The sequence below is a fragment of the Spermophilus citellus genome (assembly GCF_964194105.1).
Source record: "Spermophilus citellus genome assembly, chromosome: 17".
Classification (NCBI taxonomy): domain Eukaryota; kingdom Metazoa; phylum Chordata; class Mammalia; order Rodentia; family Sciuridae; genus Spermophilus; species Spermophilus citellus.
The window spans coordinates 50,346,309-50,361,168 of NC_138199.1; the positions used below are offsets into that span (position 1 = coordinate 50,346,309).

The 14,860-nt window shown below is 46.7% G+C and overlaps 1 protein-coding gene across 1 annotated transcript; it reads left to right on the forward strand.

The window, feature by feature from the left end:
• Positions 1 to 11,481: 11,481 nt before the first annotated feature.
• HOXB13 (homeobox B13) lies at positions 11,482 to 13,253 on the forward strand (the record flags this gene model as incomplete). The annotated part of the gene is made up of 2 exons (XM_081272782.1): positions 11,482 to 12,082; positions 13,000 to 13,253. 2 exons carry the CDS (start codon positions 11,482 to 11,484, stop codon positions 13,251 to 13,253), a joined length of 855 nt encoding a protein of 284 aa, XP_081128908.1.
• Positions 13,254 to 14,860: the final 1,607 nt, after the last annotated feature.

Below are 14,860 nucleotides of genomic sequence, written 5' to 3' on the forward strand. Positions count from 1 at the left end.
GGAGTCAGCTAGCAGCTTAGTGGGCTGGATAGGACATTGCCTGGCCTAGCACCACTTTTAGGGACAAGCAGGGCAGAAACTTGTAAGAAAAAGTTCTTTGGTGGCTTCCCTGGTTGGATCCCCAGCACATACCTCCCTCTCTCTCTCTCTCTCTCTCTCTCTCTGTCATACACACACACACACACACACACACACACACACACACACAGAGACAGAGAGAGAGAGACAGAGAGACAGAGAGACAGAGAGATCAAACAAATGTAATATGTGGAACTTGTTTAGATTCTGATTGAACAAACCAATGAAAAGACATTTGGGGGCCACTGAGGAAATTCTATCATGAATATTATTAAGGAAGTACTGTTTGTTTTGTGAGATAATTACATGGAGGCTATGCAAAAAGAAAGAGCAAGAGAATGAAAGGTGGAAGAGGAGGAGAAGAAAGAATTCCTTATCTGTTAAAGATTCAAAATGAAGTATTTTGAAAGTGAAATGATATCTTAGTATTTGCTTTAAAACACGTTTGGAAAAATTTCAAGTTGGTTATGAGTTGATCATTGTTGAAGCAGGACGCTGGCTATAAGAAATTTCATTATACTTCGCAGTGTACTTTTTTGTAAATGTGAAATTTGGCATTAGGAAACAATCACTAAAGTTGTGGACCCATATCCCCGAAAACCACATGTGCATACTAACTTTCTCAGATTTAAGGGGTGGACCTTTGAGAGCATCTGTGGAATCATGTTTAAATCCTTGGTGCCCACCAAATGTCATTTTGCCCCATGGAAAGGAAAAAATTAAAAGATGTTTTGGCACCAGGTTGACTCAACCAAGCTTTTTTTTTTTTCTCTGTGGTGCTGCAGGCATGGGCAACAGGGCCATTCGAATTTGGGTATCCCACAATTCAACTAGAGGTGAAAATTTCCAGGCAGAGTTCATTAGTTGCTCATATGGACTGAGTTTCTGAAGTGAAAGCTTCTGAAGGATGGCAGGAAAGTAGGTTGGGATAAGAGAGCAGAATTTATCACTTACCTTTGTGGTTTTAGAAGTCCTGAGGAGCACTGGGCGAAAATTACTGAATGTTAAAGGGGAGTCAATGTTTTGATATTTTACAAATCATTTTCCCCTTTTCCTTTAGTAATTTCCCCATATAACTTAGGTCTATTTTTTGTATCATTTCAAGATACAAATGAGGTTTTTTTTTTTTCCTTTTTAAAAATGGTCAAGGACTTGGCATTTGAATAGGGAAGAAGCCAACTGCTGTGATATGCATTTATAATCCCAGATCCTGGGGGAAGCTGGGTAGGAGGATAATTTGAGCACAGGTAACATAGGAACTGTGTCTTAAAAAAAAGAAAAAAAAGAAAAGAAAAGGGGCTGGGGATGTGGCTCAAGCGGTAGCGCGCTCGCCTGGCAAGCGTGCGGCCCAGGTTCAATCCTCAGCACCACATACCAACAAAGATGTTGTGTCCGCCGAGAACTAAAAAAAAATAAAAAAAAAGCGATTTACTAAATTAAAAAAAATAATAATAATAAAATAAAAAAATTAAAAAAAAAGAAAAGAAAAAAGAGGGGTGGGGAAAGAAAAGGAAAGGAAGAAAAGATAGATGAATAGAAGAATATAGAGAAGTGAAATTGCCAGTCGGGAATTGGTGCCATAAAAAACTCTGTTTGGATTCCAGTCTTCATCGGTATTTATCCTCTAGAAATTGGATGAATTAATTTCCTAAACCTCAGTTTTCTAGTTTATAAAAAACAGGAGTAACACTTACCCATCCCATTTCTATTGTTATGAGGATTAAATGAAAGATACTTACCGGGCATTTAAGACACCCCACTGACACAAGGGCATGTGACAATGATGAGGATTCTGAAGAGTCTGTCCCAAGGAGGGCAGTGGGACAGGGACGTAAAGTTCTGTGGGTTTGGGACAAAAAGTTCTGTTGGTTTGAAATGCTGGTCAAAGTGTCAGGGAATGCGGTGTCTTAATCTTGGGTCAGGCAGGCAGCAATGTGCAACGCTTGAATACTCGGCAGTGTCTTAAGGTAGACCATTGGCATCAGAATGAGTGATCCACAGAGAGCAGGTGCACCTGTGGATAGAGAGAAGGTGTCTCAGTGGATAGAGGGAAGGAACTGGGTGAAGGCTCCCGTCTTCCAGCTGTGCTTTCTCAGTTTAGAGAGTTTACCAGCCAAACAGGCTGCTTTGCCATCCAAGATTAGGCGAGTAAATCTGCTGATGCCTTGACTTCAGTTTCATTACCAAGAAGTCTCCAAGACCAGGGGCTGGGGATATAGCTCAGTTGGTAGAGTGCTTGCCTCACACGCACTAGGCCCTGGGTTCAATCCCCAGCGCACCTCCCCCCCCCACACACACACAAAAGTCTCTAAGACTAGGTTTTTACATACGTGGAGGGAAGGCAAATCTGTTTTCAAAAGGGGAACAAATCCTGAGGCTGACCCCTAGTATTGATGGAGAGGTAGCAGTGTTCCCCTTGGTTCCTATGAATTCTCCCACCTGCAAATGAGCCACCTTGCTCATCTGACATGCATGGATATTGGGCCAAGCAGGACCCAGGATGACTGATCTACAGTTTGTCTGTGTCTTCCCAGGTCCAGGGCTTGGCCTGCACTCCTGAAGCAGGCAATTAATTCCTGAGGATCGGGGACAAAGAAGGCAGAAACTTCGGGTAGGCTGATGTGGGGGATTCCAATTCAAGGACAGCACCCCAATGTCTAACTGCATTTGCTCTCCCCATATGCACACACAAGCAGGTAAAGATCCGGGTTGGCTCTGTACCATCCAGGGGTTATTGAGTGGATGCTGAGGATGGAGAGATAGGGGTCTGCTTCCCATTGTTCTTGCCCACACTCCACCCCCAGCCTCATGATTAGGACAGGTTTCTCTGGAAAGTGTCCAGGATGATGTCAGAGTAAGAAACCAAGAGACCTGACTTTTCCTAATACAGCTGAACTGTACAGAACAACAGTTCTCAACCTGGGAAGAGGTCTCCTTGAGACCAACCTTTGGCTCCTTAGGACCTGGTGGACATAGAGCTGGGACCAGAAAGTGATCCCAAACATGTGGGTTTCTACATAATCACCTACCATTTTTCCTGACTCTTTGGACTTCCCTAGGGCAGGCCTGGAACACAGCCAGGGCATCACTGGAAGCTCCAAAAATTGAATCCAGTTGCAAGAGCTGTCTGCCTTTGTCTGTTGTGTTCCTCATTCTTTCTCTTATTCCTAGTGTGGCAGCTCAGAGCTTCCAGGAACTACAGAACTGACCACTATTTTTTTTCTCTTCTTTTTTTCAGTATTAGGAATTGAACTCAGAGACACTCTACCACTGAGTTACATCCCCAGCCCTGCCCTTGGTCATTTTTATTTTGAGACAGGGTCTTCATAAGTGACCCAGATTGGTCTTGAACTTGTGAGCCTCCTGTGTTCAGCCTCCCAAGTAGCTGGGATCTCAGGCATGCACCACTGCACCAGGGTTGGTCACTAGTTTCTGAGGTCAGTTCTCTCTGATATGGGGAAAAGCAGCTTCCTTCTGTAGGTATTTGCTATCCAGCCACTGGAGCAAATAGCTGGATAGAACTGAATAATCCATAAAGATTCTCTCAGCCCCAAATATTAACTGACTACTTTGGGTATCTAAGGAATTTGGAACTTTCTCTTCTTTAAGAAGGGAAAGAGGGGGAGCTCCACTGTCAGAGATAACCCTAAATAATGATTTCCTAAAAGAAACGTCTATGTTTCTGTTATGTTTCTATATCCTTAGCCTCTGGTGTTAGTTTCTGCATAGTAGCTCCCAAGATTGGTCATATAAGCAACTCAAAAAGACAGTAAAGATCTGCAGGTTTCTTTAGAAAGATTCCTAGAGTCAGGGGTCCATAGTGGCTATAATCCTCTCTAATCATGGACAAAGCTAGGGACTATTCAGTACCAAATAGAAAAAAAAAGTTATTTTACAATTTAAAGTGAAAAGCATTTTACCTGCCCTCTTGGAACTCCTGAAACCACCTGCAGGAGGTATAGGGGAAGAAGGACTGGTTTAAACCCATGTGATCCAGAGACAAAGCAGAATAAGAGTTCTGATCCAACCCTAAATTCCATTTTGATGAAAGGATCCCATGTGTATGGCCTAAGATCAGCTTTGAACTAGTAGGGTCAGTGCACACAGGGTACAATCAGCCTGTCTCCGGTTTCAGAAGGTCAGGGTGTAGGATAAATGGTTGGCTCAGAACCTCAGGGACTTGGTTAAGATGGACTTTCTCCCAGGTCAGAGTCTGCAGGGCAGTAACCAGGAACTACCCAATGTTCATCTCAAGCTAAGGCTGAAATTCAGAAATGCAAGTGGGGGTGGGGAGTATCTCATATTCACACAGACTATTGGAGGCAGGTGTTTATTTTCAAGTCTTTATTGAAGCCCATGGAGTTAGTCCTTTTCAGAACTCAAGGGCAGGGATCCATGAGTAGTAAGTACCATGTACAGAACAGACATTAATAGGGATGGCTCATGGGTCATTTTTCTTTCTTCCACTGTGTATGTGTGTGTGAGAAAAAATGCCCAGCTTTCTCCTTTCTCAACTTTCTTTTTAAAAAAAAATATTTATTTTTCAGTTTTAAGTGAACACATTATCTTTATTTTACACTTATGCGGTGCTGAGGATCGAACTCAGTGCCTCAAGCATGCTCCACGAGCATTCTACCACTGAGCCACAACCCCAGTCCAACTTTGTTTCTTTAAACAGAGAAGAGAAGGGATAAGATTTTGCTATGGGATGGGGACCAAGAGGAGGGAGGTGAGTCTCTGATGGTCAAATTCTGGGCATTTGCAAAGGTACCAGGACTCTCTGCAAAGGAAACATGCAAATCAGAGCAACAAATAGAATCTTTCAAATTGTACTTTCTCTTAAACCTCAAATCTACAGCTCCACCTCAAGTTACAGGAGTGGGCTTAGGACTTCAAGGGCCAAGCCATTCCTCTTGATTTAAGGAGTAAAGATAGCCAGTGCTTTCCTAGAAATTATCACTCATACCCACATTCCCTGAAGGGAAAAACAAGGTGAAAATGGTGGGTGGTGGGTTGTAAGCAACTCAAATTGTTTTCTTGAATTTGCAGGTAGGCTTTTTTTGTTTTGTTTTGTTCTACAGGCAAGTTTTTTGATAATATTCTTCATCCTTGAGTTCCATCTAGAATCCCAGGAATTGAAACAAAGGAATTCCAATCTTCCAGGCCCCTGAAAGTTCTAGCAAACCCTGAAGACACTGATCATGAGCCCCATTTGTGGCTCCTTGTCCTGTTACTCCACTTCCATCTGTCTCTGGACTTTTCAGGGAATTAGGATAAGCATGGAGGAGATTTTCCCTGCCAATTTGGTGTCATTTAATGAACTATTGCAGAATTTACACCCTGGGACTCATTGTTCCAACTGAGTCAGTCCAAGACGGTTGCTCCACAAGGGCTAGATGACAGAGCTGGGTTCCATTAAGGCCCCAAATAACTGGGTACTTCCCTAAACCCTCGTGGAAAAATCAGTGGGTTTTTAATGGCTCCCTCTGCAGTTTTCCTCCACATAGATGTCCTCTCCCTCCAGCAAAGCTGCCTTCTCTCTTGCCTGTGTCTGCTGTAGGGCCCAAAGTAAACCCTGTTGGGAACTCAAAAGGAAATGAGTCCTGCCCATTTCTTTTTACAGAGTTCAGATAGGAAAAGTGAGGCACAGGGAGGGGAAATGACCTCCTATCCTTCATGCAAGTGTCCACACTAGCTAGAATTGAACCCTGCATGAGACTTTCAGTCTGTGGTGAGACCATCTAGGCCCAGAATTTCTAATGGTTTGATCCAGGTCCAGGCTGGATTTCTCTATTTTGGGGATCAAGGATAGGTGACTGGTCTGACCCCAATAAAGCTCAGGGTTGAAGAAGGGGACTGGGGATTCTAGTGAGCCAGTGTGACAGGCAAAGAACGCTGATTGTTAGGTTGGAGCTACAGGACAGGAAAACAGGAGTCTCTTGGTCTCTTTTCAGGGGACCTCAGTTTTGTGTCTCCCTTCCTCCCTCCACCTGCTTGGAACCCCACTCACCGTTCCCAGGGCTGGGCTAAGCGCTCCTGTATTTTCAGGTGCCATCAGAGTGCTCAGCAGCAGCAGCAGCTACTGTGTGATTCCAACCATAGCCTCTTCCCTCAGCAGCCCATGCGTTGATTTCTCCTCCTCAGATCCACTTATTCCATGTTTTGAGGCCATCATTGGCTTTAATTTCATAGCTGGGATCCTCAACCCTGGCCTCAGAAGCACTTATGGTTGTCCTGAGAGGGTCCTAATACCGAGGACGTTTCAGGGATGCCCAGGTTGGGGAGGGAATGGTGCAGATCACAGTGGCTTCCTCCCTTACCCGCCATGCTTCCACCTTCTGGGCTCTCCCGGCTCTCAGACCCTTCCATCAAATTGTCCAAAAGATTTTCCTCACCTCCAGCCAGGCTGTGACAATCTAGCCTAACTCAGCTCTGCAGGCCTGAGAACCGCCACCCTGCTCCAGTCTTCCCTACCAGATTGCCCCCTGTGCCGTGCAGGCTCCCAGCCTCCGAGGGTTGTCGCCCAGCAGGTCCTTTCCAGAATTTGGAGAAGAACAATGAGAAATTATGCAAGAAGGCCAGAAAAGGAAAAACATGTGTGTTGGGGTAAAGTAAAACAGAGTCAAGAGAAGAAAAAAAGAAAGAAAGAAAGAAAGAAAGAAAGAAAGAAAGAAAGAAAGAAAGAAAGAAAGAAAGAAAAAGAAACAGATGAGAAAGGAAGATCCAAATGGAACGAAGGGAAAAAAAGAGAAAACGAACAAAAGGGGGAAAAACGAGAGAAAGAGAAGCAAATAGAGAAAAAGAGTATATGTGACAACAGCCAGAAAGGAAACAAAGGGAAAAAATAAAAATAAGGCAAGGGGCAGGGGCGCCAGAAAGTAAGGGATAAAGAGAAAAAGAAAGAAATCATGAAAGAACATGCAAAAATAAGATTTCTGAAACTGAAGGCTGAAAAACACAATTACAAAAGGAAAATAAAGATACCAAAAGCAGAAAAAATACAGAAGGAAGGTAAGGACCGAAGAGAAAAGAAAGGAAAGAGCGCACCCAAGTTAGATGATTTTCATAAAAGCGGGAGAAGCTAAGCGACCCCAAGCTGTTCGGCCAGGCCCACTCAGTCTGGCGGGACAGTGGAGCCCGGCTCTTTCCAGAGGAGGAAGCGCAAAATAAACCCTGGTTCTTCATCATGACCGACCTGAGGGCCGCCATCGTCGCCACCACATACATTGCTCCAGTTAGAAGGAAGGCACCGGGCGCTCACTTCACAAAACATAAAACATAATTTAACAAATGCCCCTAAGCGGGGCGGGTGGGCGACTCTCGACCCCTCCCCCTCCTTGGCGGGTCTCAAGCCCCGGCGGGGGGCGGGAGCTGACACGGAGGTGCCAAGTCCCCGTGGCCGGAACCCCTGGGAGCGCGGCGGCCACGCTCAAAGGCCGGGCTGTAAAGGTCACAGGCGGTCTGCCCGGCTGCACTGAATGGGCTCCCGGAGGTAAACAGACTCTTAACTTTCAACTTGGCCTTGACCTTCCTGGAAGTGTCTGGCGGGTATGTAAAGGAGCATGCTGAGGCTTTCAGCGCGTTTGGATGGGTCAGTAAACGGGGCTGAGAGGTTCTGGGTTCCTCCCGGAGGATCTGCCTGAAGGCTCCCAGCAGGACACAAAGGCCTCTCTGGGGATGGGGGAAGGGTAGGCTCTGCCCAGGCAGGTTGGGTGACCAGGACACCTGATTTGTGCAGGGATTTGGGTGCTGAACTCATGTAGTCTCAGAGAGGGCTTGGAGGGGCTGAGCCTTAGCTTCTCTATGTGAAAATTCAGGCTTACGTAGCAGTAAGTGACAAGTGACTGGTACTCTCTAGGACAACGGTCCTTTTAAAATAAAAGCAGGTGGCTTCGTTAGAAAAATATATAGGAATACAAGCCGAAGTCATGTTTATTCAGTTTATGAAATGCTTTCAGGTGAAAAATCTCATTAAATTGTCACAACATTCCTGTGAAGTGGGAATTATTATCACAATTTTTACAGATAAGGAGGCATAATCCTACCTTATCTGACTCCAACTGACATATACAATAGGATAGATGCACATATCTCTATAGACAAGCACAGGAAATAGGAGCACATAACCAGGTGCTAATAAATATGAGATCCAGAACTGTTCCCCCAAATCTATAGTAGATGCTAAATGAATTATAACCAAGACAAAACCCATAGTATTATTTGTATTGAAATGTATCTGTTTGTGTGAGAGTCTCTAGCACAGCTGGTGAGTGTCTCTGTGACAAAGTTTGTCTTCATCCCACAACAATTCAGAGTTATATGCACTTTAATGCTTATTTCCATGGACATGGGTATAAACATAGTATCTCCAAAATAGCTTAGTTGCAGACAATTCTTCTATAATTTTTTTTCAGTGCTAGGGCTCTAACTCAGGGTCTTATACATACTAGGCATGTGCTTTACCACTGAACTACACCCTAACCCTGCTACTATGAATTTTTATTTTTTTGTTCTAATTATTTTTTCTTTTAAAAATGAGGTAAAACTGATATACCTAAGTATTAAAATTCCAAGCATACAATTTTCAATTTTTATAAGAATTGTGCAATTTTCACAAAACGGACATACCCATGTAACTCTAGCACATGCAGACTGAGATAGAGAACATTTCCAGCACCCCACAGGCTTGTTTGTGTCCCCTTTTTGTTAGCAATCCCCCTAGGATAATTTTTATTGTGACCTCTGGTATCACACACTAATTTTGTTGGTCCTTCACATGCCCTCCTTACTCCCTCTTCTATAGGGGATTGAATCCAGGGCCGCTCACACTTTACCACCAAGCTGTATTTCCAGCCCTTTTCATTTTTTATTTTTTAACAAGAACTCACTAAGTTACCCAGGATGACCTTGAACTTTTCCCATCCTCATGCCTCAGCCTCTAAAGTAGCTGGGATTATGGGAATGTGTCACTGAGGTTGGCTTTCTGGTTGTTCTTGAACTGTGTAAAAATGAAATCATACAAAAAATTATTTTTTTGTGGCTGGCTTCTTTATCCCACATATTTATGAAATGCATTCATGCTGTGTATGGCTGTGGTTTGTTCTGTTTTTAAATTCCTGTATAATACTCTATTGTTTAATTCCAGCTTGATTTCTTTACCTATCCTATTGTTGATGGACATTTGGGTTGTTTCTAGTTTCATGTATCTTCTAATACACACCACCTCTGCTGTTTTGTCTCACTCTTTCTCCTCCTCCTTCATCTTTTCCTTTTTAAAATATTAAACATTTCACAAATTTGCATGTTATCCTCGCACAGGGACCATCCTAATCTTCTCTGTATCATTCCAATTTTAGCACATGTGCTGCAGAAGCAGGCTCTAAAACATGCCTTCTGATAGACAATAATTTTCGTTTTTTGTTGGGTTTATGCCCAGAAAGTTTGGGTTTTAGAGTACAAATATGATTTAAATTTAAGAATCTATTTATGCCTGTACTGTGTAGCCATGAATAAATTTACACATGGAAGCTTTATCCTCCACATACACGTATGTACATGTATATATGTTTGCTTACTGGATGCTGAAATTGTGGAATCCTCCTATGTATCCCTAAACTATCAAATAAAAATCATTGGACATTTATCAGTCTTTAGGAAAAAATCCTGGTATTTTTTTGTCTTTCATAGACAAGTAAAATTCTTTGATGAGAATTTGAAAATCATTAAGGAGACATTTCCCTCCTTTCCTGTTGAATTCAAATGTGGTAAAATCTTGCTAGGATTCCATGTTTGGTGTCCTCAATTATTAGTAATATTCATTGAAAGCAAACTACATTACACTGCAACCCTACAACTCCCAAGTAACTCCATCTTGCATGGGCCCTTTCCCACCAGGTAGCTAAAGTTCAAGTTCAGGTTGGTGAGAGGTTGTGGCTGAACTCAGTCAGAACTCAGGGTAGTAACTGCCAAGACCCTAGTGTAGACTAGAAAAGTTCCTGTTTTTCTTCAGAAAAACTGGGGAGATGAAGGGGACTCTAGAAAAAGCAGATAAAAGGATTTGATTTGGGAGGGATAGTGAAGGAAAACAGAAAACCTCTAAAGACAGATTTGTAAATGAAACTGAATCTTTTGGAATGAACTGCTCAATAGGCCCCAAGAGAGGGGCCTCAAGCAATACTGCCAGCGGTTGGGGCTCCCCTTCTTCTTCTAAGGAAGTTTAAAGTCTAGAGAAAGCAGATGTGGTGCTGGGCTTTTTGGGCATTCAGCTGAAGTGAAAGTGTCCTGGCTCTAGGGACAATTTGCTGGCCCTCCTGGATCACAGGGAGAGGACCGCGGGGCAGAGTGGCTGGGCTGGCAATTCCACACAGTCAAGACAGCCTCTCGAATTCTCGAGATCCAGGATCCCTAAACTTGGTTCATGACCAGTTAGCCAAGCTTTGATTCCCCAGAAGCAAAGGGGAAGGAGGGTGAGAAAAGATTCTCTTTTCCAACTGGCACTTCAGGATTTTATAAGATAGCACCCTTCGTGCTGCAATCCCTGAATGTCTCTTTCTCTCTCACACTCTTTCTCCTTCTCCCTCCCTCCCTCCCCCATCTTTCCTCCCTCCTGTCATATCTTGTGAGTCTGTCTCTCTCCACCCTTAAACGGAAATCCAGACCCCCCCTTTCACAGGCAACATGTAGAGGCCCCATTTCCCCTTCAGGCCTGGACGCTGCGTTCTTGGGTTGAATTCGTGTCTCCCGCCCCCTTGCTCCGCCTCACCCGGGATTGGGGCCACCAGAGCCTTCTGGGCAGGAGTTAGGGTCCCTGGGGAAGGGGTGTCCCAGGCACTTCTCTGGGCATCAGAGGAGCTCATTTCAGAGCATCCAGGACGGGAGGGGCATCTGGAGTGAACTGGAATGGTACCCAGGCCCCAAAGCAAAGGGCTTCCGAAGTACCCTCATTTCCCAGCTTCCTCTTAGGCGCATTCCCGGGTTCTCCTTTGAGGCCGGGAGCGGCCTCCCAGCCCCCCCCCCCCCGACTCCCCCCCCCCCCAGGAGATGGACACTTTATTGGGAGAGCTTTTTATTCTCTCGTTAAACCTGCCAAAGCGCAGGAGACAGAGAGCCAGGGAGAGAGAGGAGTAGACGGAGGTGGGGCCCTGCTCCTCGTCCCCTCTCTCTCCGCAATTTCTGCCGGGAGGATTTTATGAGCTTCTCTCCCCCAAGCCGCAGCCAATCAACGCGCGTGCCTGGGTCCCTGCGTCTCCTGCGTCAAGACCGCCGGACAGGGCGAATGCAGGCGCCGTGCGAGCTGGGATAGATTTAAAACGCTTTGGATTCCCCGGGCCTGGGTGGGGAGAGCGAGCTGGGTACCCTCTACATCCCCCACCCCCAGCGCCCCATGAGCGGACCCTCGGCCCCATGGAGCCTGGCAATTATGCCACCTTGGATGGGGCCAAGGATATCGAAGGCTTGCTGGGAGCAGGAGGGGGTCGGAATCTAGTCGCCCACTCCCCACTGCCCAGCCATCCAGCGGCTCCTACACTGATGCCCGCTGTCAACTATGGCCCTCTGGATCTGCCAGGCTCTGCAGAGCCACCAAAGCAATGCCACCCGTGTCCTGGGGTGCCCCAGGGGGCATCCCCAGCTCCAGTACCTTATGGCTACTTTGGAGGCGGGTACTACTCCTGCCGGGTGTCCCGGAGCTCGCTGAAACCTTGTGCCCAGGCGGCCACTCTGGCTGCCTACCCCACGGAGACTCCTGCAGCTGGAGAGGAGTACCCTAGTCGCCCCACCGAGTTTGCCTTCTATCCGGGGTATCCGGGACCCTACCAGCCTATGGCCAGTTACCTGGATGTGTCGGTGGTGCAGACCCTCGGTGCCCCTGGGGAGCCTCGCCATGACTCCCTGCTGCCTGTGGACAGTTACCAGCCTTGGGCCCTGGCCAGTGGCTGGAACAGCCAGATGTGTTGCCAGGGTGAACAGAACCCACCGGGTCCCTTTTGGAAGGCGGCATTTGCAGGTAACTTCCACTACCCTGGGTCCCCTTGGCTCTTGAGAGTGGGCTACGCTGGCACTTGCCTGGGAGGAGGAAGGAGAGGAGGGATACTTGGGGCTGATGAGGAGGAGCTTCGTGACTTATTAGGATTCTAAAGGAGGGTCCTGTTGGAGGGCCTGGGTGGAGGCTCCAGAGGGTCAATGTGAGGGACCTGAGCTGGATGTTATCTGAAGCCTGAGGTCAGCCAGCCTCCCTCACTTCCCCCAGGAAGCCCTGGAACTAGCTCTTCAATATGTCAGAGAGCCTTGGAATCCTTTGCTGGGAGTTGGGGCCAGGATTTCCTACCCAACACAATCCCAGCCTAATTCTACACAAAGACTAACAATTCAGTGAGTGTGAGGGTGGTAGAGGAGGAAAGGAGGCATTGAGTATTATTTAGAGAATATTAATCTCACTTTCTCTTGGGCAAGTTTTCAATTTCCAAAAGAAAATTTACTTTTCCTGCCACCTAAGGTGTGTGCATTGGTGTGTGTGTGTGAGTGTGTAAGTAGAAACGTGTTTACTCCTGTACAGAATTTGCTTGTAGAATCTATAAGTGACCGAGAGTGAAAATTCTTGTGGGGGTGGATGGATGTGATGGTGGGTAAAAGGCCTGATTGTGTGTGGTGGGTGTGTTTGTAGACTCCTGGGTGGGAGGGCAGTGATGGGTGAGGGTGGCCTGCGGGAGGAGAGGCTGAGAAGTGATCAGAGACCCAGCCATAATCCAGGGAGTGCCCCAGTGTGCTTTGGGGGAGTATGAGCGCACATGCGCCAGTGGGATGATCTGGATGCGCCTGCAAGATGACGTAGCCTCGGAGCTTTTGGGGCCAGGGTCTGCAGTTAGGTTGGCGCTAGGTGGGGGTCTGAGAGTGCTTTTCCTCCCTCCCTTTCCTGACACACAGACTCCAGCGCGCAGCACCCTTCCGAAGGCTGTGCCTTCCGCCGTGGCCGCAAGAAACGCATTCCCTATAGCAAGGGGCAATTGCGCGAGCTGGAGCGCGAGTATGCGGCTAACAAGTTCATCACCAAGGACAAGAGGCGCAAGATCTCAGCAGCCACCAGTCTCTCGGAGCGCCAGATTACCATCTGGTTTCAGAACCGCAGGGTCAAGGAAAAGAAGGTTCTCGCCAAGGTCAAGACCAGCGCTACCCCGTGAGGGATTTTCCTGGCTGAGTGGGGGCAGGGGAAGGTGGGGTGTCCTGAGGAGACCAGAAGACTTGCCAGGGCCTGACTGGGCAAAGGACTCCGTGAGGGGCCCCCAGAGATGACATTCTTTGCAGTCCACCGGCTCCTGGACTATTCCTCAGGTGCAGCCTGGGCATCCTGTATGTGCCAGGAGAGTGAGGTTTAGACTTACAGTTCTCTCTGCCAGGGTTCCTAAAGAATCCATCCCAGTCATAATCATTCATTCTAACAGTGGTGATAATCATGATAACCAGTACTAGTTGCCATGATAATTAGTCTCATATTTTCTATCTAGAGCTCTGTAGAGCACTTTAGAAACTGCTTTCATGAGTTGAACTGATTATGAATAAACTTGGAAGGAGATCCCTTTGCAGGGCAGCTTCCTCTCAGACCCACTTCTATTTTCATTCCACCCCTCCCCCATATTCCAGTGACATCAGGAAAGCAGGGGAGAGGCGAAAAGGCAGATTCCTCTGTGGAAGTGATGCTCATCCAGAATTTTCCTAAGATGACAGCTGTGCAGGATGTCCCTACCTACCCTCTAGGTCGTGCCCATTGGGAAGCTCCATTTCTAACTCTTCAGTTTTTCAGTTGCATGAAAATGAAGCCACAGGCTGCTCTAGTCTGTCCTTCTTCCAGAGAAACAGAGTTTGAGGAAGTGCCTGGGTAATTCAAAGCTTCTCACTTCCTCCCCCAAATTCACCAAGTCTGCCCTCAAAGTCCCTGGTGGTTCTGACCCAAGTAGGCCATGGTTTATTGGGCATTTAGGAGCCACATGAAGTAGATATTTGTGGCATTGTAGAGCGTGCTTATCAGACACAGTAGTTATGGAAGAGAGAGTAGTAATCTACGCTACCCTTATGCCAGTCCCAAGCATGCTGGGATAGCTCAGCAGGAGCAGAAACCACCCATTTTCTCCTTTGTCTTTCTGAGACACCCAGAGGAAATTTGGAGCCTCAGGCTGGGAAGATGTGCAGGTCTTTGTGGGTGAAAGAACTACTGACTGTAGAGGTGTAAAGACCAGGACTCAGGGTGGAGGAATTCCAGGTGGCCAATATCCCACTGGCCTCAGACTTCCTTTCCTTTTCACTAGCTCAGTCCACATACTTTGAATCCTGGGTGGGTGGAAGGCAGAGTGGCACCAATGTTTGCACTATGTATCTCAACCTTGTTTTCCAGGTTGGGATACATAGTGCAAAATTCTGGAAACTTGGAGTAGACTTTTTTCTTTTTTTGCAGAGCCGGCACCTTGAGAGAGACATTGGTTTCCACCTCTGTAATGGTTCCCTGATGTCTTGTACATGAGCCCAGTGGCTGATGGGACCGCCAACCTGGGCCTTCCTGAGTTCTGGTTTGGTGGGGGTCCCTGGATACAGTGCACAGACCCTAAAGTAGGGAGAGCCCTCTGGACCTAAATTTCCAATGGTGGGTGGGTGGATGGTGAGCAGTGGCTGGCAGAAGCCTCCATTTCAGGGGGCTTTCTCTTTCCAAGCGGGCTCACAGTTCCTGAGGAAACTCCAGGGTGGCTGCCCCAGCCAAGGGATTCAAAAGTGTCTGGCCGTGGTTGGGTAGGATCCC